The sequence below is a fragment of the Cynocephalus volans genome, chromosome 6 (genome assembly GCF_027409185.1).
Source record: "Cynocephalus volans isolate mCynVol1 chromosome 6, mCynVol1.pri, whole genome shotgun sequence".
Taxonomy (NCBI): Eukaryota; Metazoa; Chordata; class Mammalia; order Dermoptera; family Cynocephalidae; genus Cynocephalus; species Cynocephalus volans.
In genome coordinates, this window is record NC_084465.1 from 3,872,295 (window position 1) to 3,886,064 (window position 13,770).

The 13,770-nt window shown below is 43.4% G+C and overlaps 1 protein-coding gene across 4 annotated transcripts in view; it reads left to right on the forward strand.

Annotated features, from left to right (window-relative positions):
• Positions 1-319: 319 nt before the first annotated feature.
• Positions 320-13,770, forward strand: part of PAXIP1 (PAX interacting protein 1) — a 59,634-nt gene continuing 46,183 nt past the window's right edge. For 3 of the 4 annotated variants that reach the window (XM_063099395.1, XM_063099394.1, XM_063099398.1), the window contains exons 1-4: positions 1,154-1,259; positions 4,835-4,969; positions 10,254-10,297; positions 12,561-12,624. In XM_063099395.1, coding sequence (XP_062955465.1) covers positions 1,179-1,259; positions 4,835-4,969; positions 10,254-10,297; positions 12,561-12,624 — 324 coding nt within the window. In that variant the 5' untranslated portion in view covers positions 1,154-1,178. Of the gene's footprint in view, positions 364-1,153; positions 1,260-4,834; positions 4,970-10,253; positions 10,298-12,560; positions 12,625-13,770 lie in introns of those variants that run through there. The other variant, XM_063099396.1, reaches the window with a different exon arrangement.

The following is a 13,770-nucleotide window of genomic DNA, read 5'->3' on the forward strand; positions in this document are numbered from 1 at the left end:
CAGCTTCGGCTGTGGACGTCTCTTTTATCAGACTGAACATGACAGGACAAAGGGCCACTCGAGCCTCACAGACGACTGAATCGGTCACGTTAGGGACCACAAAATTGTGGAAGCTTTCTTTTAAAAACCAATATTTCTACCATTTACTTAAAAATGGTTGTTACTCAGAAGGCAGCAGCGACCGCGGGACACGACGGACGACACCCGGGAGCAGAGCGGGCCTGACCCGCCCTTCGGCCCGGCGAACCCCCGACCGCGGGGCGGGGACGCGCACCTTGCCCTCGGGGGGACCCCGGCCCTCCGGACGTCCTGCGGCCGTGCGGGGCGGAGAGCGGCATGCCGAATCGGGCCACCGCGACACACGTGAGTCCGAGGGCGCTGCCTTCGGTACAGCGGCGGGGCAGCTCCCGCGCGGACAGGGTGCCGGAGCCGCAGCCGGCTGTGAGGTGCCAACCGACGCACGCGGGGCCGGTGCGCCTCCCTCGGCCGGAGCGGCTGAGGCGTCGCCCGGCCCGGTCGCGCTCGCGGCCACCGCCCACAGCGGTAACGCCCAAATCCACCCTGCTCGGGGGCCCGAGGAGGCCGCAGCGCGAGACCCGGCCCGCACCGCCGCCATCGCCTTCGCCATCGCTGCCCGCAGACCCCACCCCTGCCGTCGCGCGCATGCGCCGCCCCCAGCGGCCGCGTGTGGTGACGGGAGGGGCCTCCCCGTTCCCTTCTTTCACGGACGAGCTCACTCTGGCCGCACTGAGGGGGGCGCTTGTTTCCCCACGTCCTCGGGGGCTCCTCGCTGGGGATCGGCGGCCACGGGCCTGCAGTGTCCAGGCCGGCTAGGCGGGGCTGGCGTCCCCGGGGCCGCGGGCGGTGGAGGAGGGGCCGACGACACAGGCTGCCGGGCCGCTGCTCGGTGCTCCCCACCCCCCGGCGGCTGGAGCGGGATGGTGCGTCCCGCACGGCGCGCGCGGCTCCCGCGCTTCGGGCGCTCGGCGCGGGCGGGGGCGCGGAGGGCGGGGGAGCGGGCCCCGCTTCGCAGGACCGGGCCGGGGCCGCTCGGGCCGCGCTGTAGTCGGAGCGAGCGGGGGCGCCGGCCGCTGCGGGCCGCGCGGGGCGCGGGGCTCGGGGCTGGGGGGGTGGGCGGGGCCGGCAGCCGCCGCGGAGCCTTCCGGGCCGCCGCGACCATGTCGGACCCGGCGCCCAAAGTTCCCGAGGAGATGTTCCGGGAGGTTAAGTACTACGCCGTGGGCGACATCGACCCGCAGGTACGCGGCCTCCCCCGCGTCCCTGCTCCCGCCGCGCGCGCGCGCGCGCGCTCCCGGCCGCAGCGTCCGTCCCACCGGGGGTCCCCCGGCGGTGCTCGTGAGGCCGGCGGGCCTGGGGCGCGGGCGGGGGGCGGCACGTGGGGGCTGCGCCGCGACCCCCGTCCCGGGGCCCTCCGGGTGGGGCCCGGGGCAGGACGCTTCTGGAGCGGCCCCGCGGCGTCCGGTCCCCGGAGGAGCCGGTCCGGGGTGCACGGGGAGCACCCGGCCGCAGGCCCCGCAGGGTCGGGCCAAGGGGCGCTCCCCTCACACCTGCCCGAGCCCTGGCGGGGGCTGGCGCTCGCGGCGCCTGGATTTCCTAGTGGGGTGAATTGTACAGTAAACGTGGAGAACACTCTGGTAACACCATCGTGTTAAACGTGTAATTTTTTGTAGTTTGGGCTTATGCCAAAGGAGATGGTGGGTTTTCCTAAGTAATCTATCTGTTTAATATTCAGACCTTTATCAGTCCATGGTAGGAACGGATCTCAGTTGAACGACCTCTTCAAGTCGATCCTTAGACTATTTCCTTTCTTAAAGTTTAACTATGCAGTTATGTTGCCTTGGGTGTCACATCAGCAGGGCCAGGCTTGGAGGACGGGGGTGTGGAGTCGTAAGAACGTAGGCCTGGAAGGGTGGAGACTCATATGGAGCAGATAAACTTGGATGGTGTAAAAGGAGCGTGGAAGACTGATCCTGGCCTTCTAGAGGCTTGTACTCGGTATCCTAGTAACTAAGTTGCTTTGGATCCTTTTCCTACTGTAGCTCTACAGCGAAGGAACTTGGAGCTTTGAATCTGAAGAGTTAAACAGGTGCTGGACCCGAGTGGTAAAAATGAGCACCTGTAACAGTACCAGTTTTTTCACTGTTGATAATACTCGTTTTGTTTTCTTCCCAGTCCACCAGTCTCTTTCCTCTCCCTTTCTACCCTTCCTATTTCATTTTAGGACTTTGGTTCTTAGAGGGGAATTGAACCAAGTGTTACTTAAAACCTTGAACAGGACGAACTGGAACCATATTTGTTCAACTGTTAATCCCATCTAAGTGATTTAAAACGTCCTTGGCAAACCACTTTTTATCTGAAACAGTTTATTTTCTAAAGAGCTTATAGCCCAAACATCTGATTTTCTGAATCTTATAAATATGGATTGAGAAGGTTCACATGTGTTGAACATCTTGTTTATGTCAGGCATTGGACTAGGTACTAGGTATGATATAAAGATGGAAAAGACACGGTACCTATTCTTGGGTACCCACATTGGTGGGAGGGAGCCCACCTGAACACATTACAGTACAGGGTAGTACATGTGTTGTAAGAGAACAGATTTCTTTGCAGGGATGCGTAGAAGACACCAGTGAAATGTTGCTAAGCACATGTCATTTCAGTTCGGTCTTGAGATAAGCAGAAATTAAGAGGGTGAAAGATTATTTTCTTCATGTGTGTTAAAAGGAAGGAAAACTTTAGACAAATTAAATTGAACAGAATTTAATTGAGCAAAGAACAATTTTCAAATCAGGCAGTCGCCAAAACTAGAATAGGTTCAGAGCGACTCCAGGGCTGCTGTGTGGTCAGATAACATTTATGGACAGAAAAGGAAAGTGATGTGTATATATACTAAGGAATGAAGGCACTCATATTTGGGATACACCAGGATGATCATTATATCTGGAGCAGAGTGACATGATAAATCTAGTAAGATAGAGACTGATAACGTGGAGATTGAAAAGCAGCTATTAGTTGCGTTATCCTCAAAGTCCATGGAAACTCTGAATAAGTATTCTTAGTAGAGTCTTGGTGGAAGGAGCTGGACTGCGGGGAGCTGCAGAATGAATAGGAAGTGAGGAAGTGAAGACAGAAAGGTTCGACTGTTTCTGAAAAGTTGTCACTAAAAGGAAGCAGGGAAGGGGGCCTGAGGAAGAGACTGGTCCTGGGCAAGGGCCTGTGTGGGTGCAGACACGTGCATGTCATGTGGGGATGTGGGAGGCTGCATTGTTCATAGGTTGAGGGAACATATCTATGGAGGAGGGGGATTGGAATCTTAAGAGTCATGCAAACGGCCTTAGAGACAGACTGGAGGGTAGGCAAAGGAGGGCGTCTTTTTCTGTGAAGACAGGTGGCATGGGTGTGTGAAGCCAGGGGTGCCTGGAGGTCCAGGGAAGAGAGGCGAGATGACTCATGGCCAGTGACCATTGGTTTTTTCAATCATTTAACAAAAACTTAGTATCTGCTTTAGTTCATCTCTATTGGTGGTCAATAAAATATTCTAAAGAGGTCATCCAGCTTGTGGGTCCCATCTAGCTGTGTGGCACCATGTCACTTTCATACTTGGTGCGCACTTTCAATTTGTACATTGCTCAGCTGCTGTCATGCACTTGCCTGTTGACCGTCCCCTCACCCTTGCCTTCCTTGGCTGCTGTTGACACTGCTCTCGTCTGATGCTGGTCTAACCTCTACCTGTCCTTGAAGCATTCACTGCTGGCTTTGCCTCCTGCTCTGTGCACTCCAGGAGATGTCATTCACTCTCATAGCTTTGGCTGCCATTGATATTATGTGCCCGTGACTCCCTGTTCTCAGGAGATCCCAGTCTTTTCCTTGTAGATATTACACATGGCACCTAAAGAACAATGGGCCTCAAACTGAAACATGTTCTTGCATCCCCCTGCCCTCTGCTCTTCCAGTATATTCCTCAGTGAATGGTACTGTTACTCCCCCAGCATTTCAATCTTGACTTTTGTGCTTATGCCTCTTCTGGTCACCAAGTCTTGCTAATTCTCTGGCATCTTCCTTCTTTGTATCCTAATGACAGTCCTTCATTTCAGCTACCTTTCCCTGCCTCTTGCACCTGGATTATTGCAGTTGTTTCTTAATTCATCTCCTGTCTAGTCATGCGGCCAACCCAGTCCATTCTTATGCTGACAGTCTTCGGTTTGCAAAATCTGATGTGCTACTTCTCTGCCTGAGATCTTCATTGGCTCTGCAGATACCTCAGAATGTAATACAAATTTTCTTGTATAGCATATAGGAAAGACTGTCCATGGTCTGGTCTGTACTGACTGGCCAAGTGCTTTGAACATGGCTCCCTCCATCCAGTGCTTATGTTTTTGCTGACATTTATGAGTTCATCAGGATTCTGCTCGTGTATCTTCTCTTCTAGAACCTTTCCTTAATTGTGGTGAAACTCCCCATCCCCAAGCTTCTGTTGGAGGCCCAGGAGCACCAAGTGCATAGTCCAGTTCAAGTGGTTGCTGGACTGCATCCTAGTTTGTCCAGTCCATCTGTCTCGAGGGACAGACACTGTCTAGCACCTGGCTCACAGCAGCCTCCATTGCTTGGGTGGTGATTCAAGATTTGTAGCTTCTTATTGTGTTGAAATGTTTCACTGCCACATTATTCAGAGTAAAAGACTTAATTCTATATGGAGAATATGATATGTTTTTCATTAAAATTTTCCATTATTTCCAGTAACTGTTTACATAAATCAAGAATGCAATACAGTATTTTCTGTTTTAATTCGTGTTTTTTTTTTTTTTTTTTTCAGGTCATTCAGCTTCTAAAAGCTGGAAAAGCTAAGGAAGTCTCCTACAATGCACTAGCCTCACATATAATTTCAGAGGATGGGGACAATCCAGAGGTTGGAGAAGCTCGAGAAGTCTTTGACTTACCTGTTGTAAAGGTCAGTAGTAAATCTAATTAATTATATATCTTTCATCATGTATCTTAAAAGCAATACATTGAAGTTTCATTTTAGCTCTTCTCAAGGTCTCTGCTGAAGTGCTGCTTTATGTGGAAAGTTGCCTGATGAATAAAGCACTTTAACATCTCAGTAACCTGTCTTAGCTTCAGGCCCTTTTAATTAAATCACGATGTAGCAGGGTTTCTGTATATTAAGTAATTCTACATCATTTTTTACATCTGCTGTAGGAGTGATCTCATGTTATCACTGCCTGGAAGCTCTGAGCCGAGGAAACCAGTCACAGAAAGTGGATCTGTTGCTTTGAATGAGATGGGTGTTTGGAGTATCATAAGAAAGTGTATTTGATTCCAAAATTGGGCTAAGGCTTATCAAGGTGTAACTCCTGGAACAGGGTTACTTTCCATCCCCATTGTGGCAAGTGGTCCTAATTTCCAGCTAGACTAGCTAAAGGGAGTTCTGTTCCTCGTTAACAATGCTATTTACTCTCTGGCAAGAGTCCCAATGACCGTCAGTCACACTGTTCACCTGATGGTCATCTGGACTGCTGTCCATCTGGGCAGTTTATTGTGGGAAGTGGCGGCTTCAGCTGGTGGGCGAGTTCTTGAGATGTTGTTCATTTACATACCCTGCTGCTCTTTTGCAGCCAGCAAGTGAGCTGACTGCCGTTAAATGTGTTTATAAAATTTGTTAATTTAGGGGCTGGCTGGTGAGCTCACTTGGGAGAGTGTGATGCTGATAATGTCAAGGTCAAGAGTTCAGATCCCCTTACTGGCCAGCTCCAAAAAAAAAAGAAATTGTTAATTTTGTAATTCTGATCCTTCAGTTTTATTTTTGATCTTCTCTATTATATATTTGTTTTGTATTACATATATTGTTTTAACCACTACCATTACCCCCCTCTTGTTCATGCTATTGAATGCTGTCTTAAAAAATTAAAAATCAGTATGAAATTTATTATGTTTTAATAACAACAGAGTTCGGAGTTAAGAAAGATTGCCATTAAGTCCAACTGGGGGCAAAGAAGCTGTCTGGCTGCTGGGAAGTGGTTAACCTCACCGGGTCCAGGGTCTGAAACTCTGCTTTGCAGGCTTACTAACTTGACTTTTGAGAACAGACCTGAAAGTGTGTCTGTCTCAAGAGATGGTTCTCATAAACAGACGGTTCTCAAGAGACTGCTGCTTAAGTTAGAATGACTATTAATTTGCAGTAATGGTCACATTCCTTCACTGGCATGCTTGTTTCTATACGGCCAGCTCAGGCTCACTGTGGTGCAGGTTCTTTTGTGAAGACTGATTATCAGTGGATTTCCTGGTCGGCTCACCTGAGGATACTTTGTAAGACTTACCACAGGTACTAGGCTGTGAGTGGGACACCCTCTTCCTTGGACCGTGTTTTCATCCCTGGTATGCTTCTGTTCCTCCTTAGTTGTGGGGACTGTGTGTGTCTCAGTAACTTCTCCTACCAACACACTTTCTCTCAAACAGTAGCCTGGAGCTATTGTCTCAGTAAGTGACTTTGCATATCTTATGCAGATTTTGTAGTGAAAGGGTAACCTTATTAACACATTTTTGGGACCTAGGTCATTGTTGGGAGACCAACTACAGCAGTGGTTCTTAAAATTCTCTGACCCTAAGCCCCTTTGTAATAATGTTTTGTAGCACTCCCATTATTATCCTGAAATGAAATTCATATGTAAGATATTTTATCACATAATTTAAAAAATGTGTATATAAATTGCCCAGGCTGAAATATAAAGAAGTAAAATAATAATATGTACATTAGTATGTAAATACTCGGTCACAACTACATTAGAGGAGGGCGCGGAAGTCAGATGCTGCACGTGGAATCACTGGATGGGACTGCTGCAAATGCAGATTGATCCTCATATGACACCAGTGGAGTTGCCAGCTGTGAGGTCACATTTCAGAATGCTGATTAATCCTTGATAAAGGTCTGAGCTAAATGAAAGTGTTCCTTCTTTTTATACAGTAGTTGTAGTCCTGGGAGTCAGTATATAAGGCTGCATGAAAATGCCCATTGCTTATCAATTATCAATTAGTTTCTACAGTTACCACCATTTTGCCAGTCTAGCTTCCTATATTCCCATCCTAATTTTTCCCCCTTTGGCTATAGTATTTTTAAATGAATGCCAGACATAATTCATATTTACGTTTTTCAGCATTCCAGTCTGCTTGTAATTTGTGGCAGCACTTGTGTTGTGCAGGGGCTAACTTGTTATATTACAAGGTGATAGAATTTTTCAGGGCTGATCCAACAGTTTGTGTTCACTCTAAGATCTGGCAGACCCTAATATTCTAAACAGTATAGGTTTGTCTTATTTTGGATCCTGCTGCTAATAGTTGAGTCTGAATTCAGCTGACTAAAGGCTGAGGACTGCTTCTATAGGGGAAAATACCCCTTGGCCTTTACCTGGATGTTAAGTTTGACAATGCATTTTAAAAATAAGGCATCCTTATGCACAGTGACAGTTTATCTATCATTTACATGTTTCAGTTTTATAGATGCTTAAAACTTGCTTCTTCAGGCACCAAAACTTAAAATGATTTTTTTAATAGAGATATTTTTCTCAGTGGCCTAGGAGCATCATTGGAAACATTAATTATGTTGACTTGTGGTGGGTTTATTTTTGTATATTGTTCTTTGCCGTTGGAATAAATAGCTCTTTATTACTTTGCTTTTATGGTTCTTCATTTCTTCTTTGTTAGTGTGTTCTACTTCTTAACTTTGTGTGATTTGAGTACTTATCTAAATGAAGGCCTTGGGGTGATTCTACTCTGCTTGGATTGGACTTTCTGATAGCCACACCAGCAGTCTTTAAAGGATACCCTACCCCATAGCCCCAGGGGGAGACCTTCCAGAGAGAATGTTGCCTGGATGGATGGTTGTAAGGGCATGCATTTCCAGATTGGTCCTTCCTAAAGCTGTCTGAGAACACACCCATGAGGCGAATGTGATAACCACTACACTACAGAAACCTGGGTAGAAACCTGGGTAGAAGTGGGGGGTGGAGCAGGAGAAGTTAGAGTTTGGTTAATGAATACAAAATTACAAAAATGAATAATGAATACCAAAATACAAAAGAAAAAATAATATCTAGTGTTCTATAGCACTGTAGGGTGACAAAAATTAATGAAAAATGAATGGATAATTTCAATTAACTAGAAAAGACAATTTTGAGTGTTCCCAACACAAAGAAATGATAAATGTTTGAGGTTAGGGGGAAAAAGGGGGTTGCCAGGGTTTCAGAGGAGAAGGGAGAGGTAGAGATAAATAGGTGAAGTGCAGAGGATTTTTAAGGCAGCAAAACTATTCTGTAATGGTGAATACATGACATTATGCACTTGGCAAAACCCATAGCACTATACAAATACAAAGAGAAAATCCTAATGTAAAATTAATAATAATATATCAATATTGGTTCATAACTGTAACAAATGTACCACACTGATGGAAGGTGCTTGTAACAGGAGAAACTGTGTGTTGTGGGGAAGTATGGGCAGTACCTGTACTTTTTGCTTAATTTCTCTGTAAACCTAAAACTGCTATAAAAATAAAGTCTATTACTTAGAAGGAAAATGCTAATGATAAAAAAAAAAAGAACACACCTGTGGTCCCAGTAGCCCTTCTCCCCCTTTACAACAGAAGTGACATCCCTTCACCCACCCTGATCTTCCTTAGTGCATTGCCCCAGGCTCTGAAAATCCTCCTGCTCACCAGACAGAAGGATGACTGGAAGTGCTGGGTTCAGGGAATCTTCCCTCAGTGCTCAATCGTGGACCCATGGGCTCTGAGCTGCTCCTGGGGCCACTGTCGAGAGTGAGGCTGGGCCCATGTGAAGATGTTCCGAACTCAGAAGAGCCAGAGCCAATATAGATTATACTGGTGCTGGCCCCTCTCTTACGATAACTGGAGTTTTCCCAGGAATATCAAAAAATGTAGAGATACATTGCATAAAGCACATGGATAGAAACATTAAGTGCTTTCTTTCAGATTTGGTGCACTTTATCCAATAAGTTAGTTAAAATCTTTGGTAAAGTTGTCAAATCCTCATTAAATAATTATTCCAAGTGCAGCCAATCTTTATTTTATTTTATAAAATGTTTACTATTCCTGTTTTCTCACAGAAAATTTGCTTATTTGAACTTATGCAGAAAAATTCTAAATTTCACATAAAATGAGGAGGCACTTGATTGTCTGAAATTCTTTTAAGGTGTACATGACAAAACTGGTTTACAGATCATTAGCATGGAGTATAAGTTGCATGAGCACAAAGACTGCATTTCTCTTATTCAGTGCTATATCCCCAATGCTTTGCACCATCTCTGCACAAAATAGATTCTCAATAAATATTTGATGAATGCGTTGATGGATGAGTAATGAGTATTATGTTTCAGTTGACTGAAGTTTCTGGAAGTCAGCTAGCTAAATGGGGGCATTGCTATATTTTTAAATAGTAATTTTGTTTAAGTAGAGCTATCAGGATAATGATTAGTGTAATTTAAAAAATTAAATATAGAAATATAAGGTGAGATAATTTTTCGAAAATATAAATTACCTCAAAAGATAGTAATTAATCTGTTTTATAATTAATCTGAACTTTAGAATTTATAAAAACATTTCCAGGGCCGAGCCTGTGGCGCACTTGGTAGAGTGCTGCGCTGGCAGCGCGGCGACGCTCCTGCCGCGGGTTCGGATCCTATATAGGACTGACCGGTACACTCACTGGCTGAGTGCCGGTCACGAAAAAAAAAAAAAAAGAAAAAAAAAAAAAATTTCCAGGCAGTTGGAAATAATTTTTATGCTTTACAAACATTGCATCTACTTGGCTTCAGTAAAAAAAAAAGTCTCATGAATTTAGATTTAATTGAATTCAGTGCTCAAGGGGCTGACTATTCCCTGGATGGGTTGGTGGTTGAGGGTGGGCTGGGAGGGTAGCAGGTCCCTTGTCCCTGTAGTAGTGAGGTCAGCAGTAATAAGTGTGTAAACCTAGAATTTAAATGTTTATACATAATTTTTAAAAAATATCATAGCACTTTATTCTGTAATTGGATTTTTCACCTTGGGCACTTGTAACTAATCTTTGACTGTGATGTTTCTACTACTGGTGTACTCATATTTGTAACCTGGATGTTTTATAATTGGTTATGAAAGAGCCTTTTAATGTCTAGGAGTAACACTAGTAAAACAATATTATTTTGAATATAAATTGAAAATACTATTTGATTTATCTTTTCTTTTTCAGCCTTCTTGGGTGATTTTGTCCGTTCAGTGTGGAGCTCTTCTGCCGTATCCTTTTCTGGGGGATGGGAAGAGGGAAAGGCGAAATCTGGGTTTAAGATTGAAATATAGCTACCAGGCAAAAAGTAGGTTGATCAGTTAGGGTTGATTGTTTCTTTTGCACTCTATATCCCTGCTGTTTTCCATCCTGTATCATTCGTGTATCTGATCCTTGTCATTGCCCATGTAAAAGGGGGACCAGCTATGAAAAGTAGCTCCAGGCCAGGGCAAGCTGCTAGTTCTCGGATGAGGTGTGAGCTCTGCTCTTTTCAACTTCAGTGGTGTCCAGCTAGACAACAAATATTCCTAAAATTCTAAGTCTGGGAACCAAATCATGAATTATTTGAAGAGTAGATGGAAGAGGGCACGAGAAGAAAATTTCTTGTTTTATAACAAAATACATTGTTAAATACATTGGTTAGAAGGTTTATTAATTCAGTACATGTGTTCTGCACATACTGTGGGTTGGGTACTGAAAATAGAGTGGTGAAGAAGATACTATATCTGCCCTCAAGGAGCTTCCTCGCATGCATGTGTTCATTCATGCAGCCCTGCTCGTGTGTGACTCTGCCCTGAGCTCCATATCAGTGTCAGAAATGAGGCATTCAAAAGGCCTCCTGTTTATTCTTCTAGGCCTGATGGCTCCTGCTTCATTCTGAAAGGATGAAGCTTCACTGGAGATTCACTCTAAGCATAACGTGATTGTGGAAATCACTTCTTTTAAGAGAACCTGGTCTCATACAGTTACAAGGTCAAAATTTTAGGCCTGGGCAAGAGATTATGTCATTCACTATATTTTACTTTGCAGTTGTGCCAGGCAGTTCCTTTGAATGCAGTTATAACCTGTTGAGTCAATGCAGATGGAAGGAATCTTATTATAATGAAATATTTATAGGGGACCTCAAATAAACAGAGAAAACATCCCTTTAAAAGCAGGTTTTGGAGGATATGCAGAACTTTAGCAGCTCCAACTCAAAAATTCTATGATTTCTCATCCACAGTTTAGAGTGGAAGGAATTCAGTTCCTGTTTGTTGTTTCTTATTTTGTTTTCTTTAAAAGCACAGGTAAAAAAGACTGGGAGCGGGATGGGTATTTTTGAAGATAAGAAGCTAGTTTTTCTGGATCATTTACTTTCCATGCAAGACTTCCTTAAAAACTGTCATCTCCTTTGAGCTGTCCCTTGCAGTCCGTAGGAAGTTTAGAGGAACCTAAAAGGGAGCCCAGGACTCTTGGTGGACAGCACATTCTGAGATTTGCCTTTGTTAAGGTTTCCCCAAGTCTTTAGAAGTAGAGAATCCCTGTGCTAGGGTAGGAAGATAGAAATTGATCTTGGATAATGGAGTTGAAGGCATTATATTGGAGTCTGCAGAGTTTATCGTAGTAAGGGAAGGCTCACATATTTATAAGATTTGTCAATATACTTGTATACCTTTATAGGAGACTTCAAAATTGTAATAGATTTTTCAATGATATGTTTTTCTTAATTCACCTATCTCAGTAGGTGTGCTTTTCCTTCAAAGGGAAAGAGAAGTATACTTTAACTAATTTTGAATTCTAGATACTCCACATTACTCAAAAAGAGTCACTGCGTGTGCTTTGAATAGACTGTAAAGTATAGGTGTGCACAGAGATGTCACATCTGCCCTGTGTAGAGCCACACTCCAGATGTCTGGGGCATGGTAAGCCCTCAGTATTTATTTTGAATGAATTTTAAAAATCAGAGCTTTAGAACCAGGGAGGATCTTGGGAATCATAGATTCCAACACTCGTATTAAAAGGAGGGAATCCAAAGCTCAGAGTGGTCTTGCCTTAGTCCACAAAGTTAGTGGCGGTAATAGAGCTAGAACTCAAGCAGTTTTATGAAGGATTCTTCCTACTGTGTAACAGAAGTGATCACGTTAATGTTTCATTCTGTAATAAATTAAAACATTTACGTTTGCTTTAAAAATAACTGTTATGCTGTGTAAGTATATATGTGTATATACATATGTGTGTTTATATTGTATATATAGTTAGCTAATAATCAAAGGTCAAATATTTTCTCCCCATGAGTGTATTATGCCCATTTTGTTTATGATATAAGTGGAGAGATTGGATTTCAAAATGTGCTTTACAGAAAATCACTCAGTTCTTTGGTCGTCTTGTCTGTCTCTTTCCTAAATGGATTGGGGCAGGGGGGAGGGAGTCCCAATGGGCAGATAGGGGATGTATGCTAGTGAAGTACAGGTTGCGCTGATCTTACTTCATTGTAATCTTAATAATGTAAACCAGAGTAAGTGGTTTTTCTCCAGAGTCGTGTCAGATTTTTTTTGGAATCACTGCCTGCCTTTCTCAGGTAAGCATGACTACAATTAGTCTTGTGTTGTTTACACATGACAGTTGTTTTTATGTGATTGGATTTATGGTCTATTGGTCACTTTTAGAGAAGCTATTTAGTAAACTGTATATTCAATATGAACTTATGACTCACTTATGATTATTTAAATATTCATGTTTTTAAAGATTTAACATTTTTAATGGGTGAAAATGGTCTTTCATTTAAAGAAATTACAAAAATGTAAAACGAATATGAAAAAATATTAAAAATGAAATTAAAAGATAACAAGAAAAAATTAAATCAGAAATGTAAACAGAATTTTCCTAATAAAGAGTTCATACAGATCAATAATGAATTTACAACTTATAAAGAGGAATTACAAATACTAAATGTAACAAAACATTTGACGTACTTTATATGAACATTTTAATAGTGAGATAGGAGTTTTTGCTCATCAGATGTGTGACAGTGTATTCAGTGCTGGTGGAGATGCTGAGGACAGACTCCTACTCTTCGCTGGCAGGAGTGCAAGTCACTGTAACAACTTTTAGAGGTGTTTAGCAGTGTCAAGAGCCTTAAAATACTCATTCTATTTTCCCTACAGTTCTCCATGTTTAGAAATGTATTCCATGTTGATAGAAATAAGGACAGATTAGTGCATAAAGGTGTCCACAGCATTATTTATTAGGCAGTAAAACTGGGAACAATCAGATCATCCACTATTTGAGAATGTTTAAGAAACCTGTTGTATATACTTTTACAATAGTCTAGCTATGTAGCCATTTTTAAATTATGTTTTGTGAAAATAGGTAAAGACATGGGAAATGTTTTAAGTGAAAAAAAGCAGGATATAAAATAGGTATGTATAATGTCACATCAATCAAAATATAAGAAATATCTGAAAGGAGGGACTAAAATGTTAACAGTGGTTACTTCTGAGTAATGACGGAAGTGAATTTTTTTCTTTTTGTCCTTTTTTTTGGTGGCTGGCTGGTACAGGGATTGAGCCCTGGACCTCGGTGTTATCCACGCCAAGCTCTAACCAACTGAGCTGACAGGCCAAGAAGTGAATATGTTATATTTCTTTATTGTATTTTGTCTTTCTAATCTTCAGCTAAGGAAAACCTCAAACCATAATAAAAACTGTTATTAAAAAGTCAAATT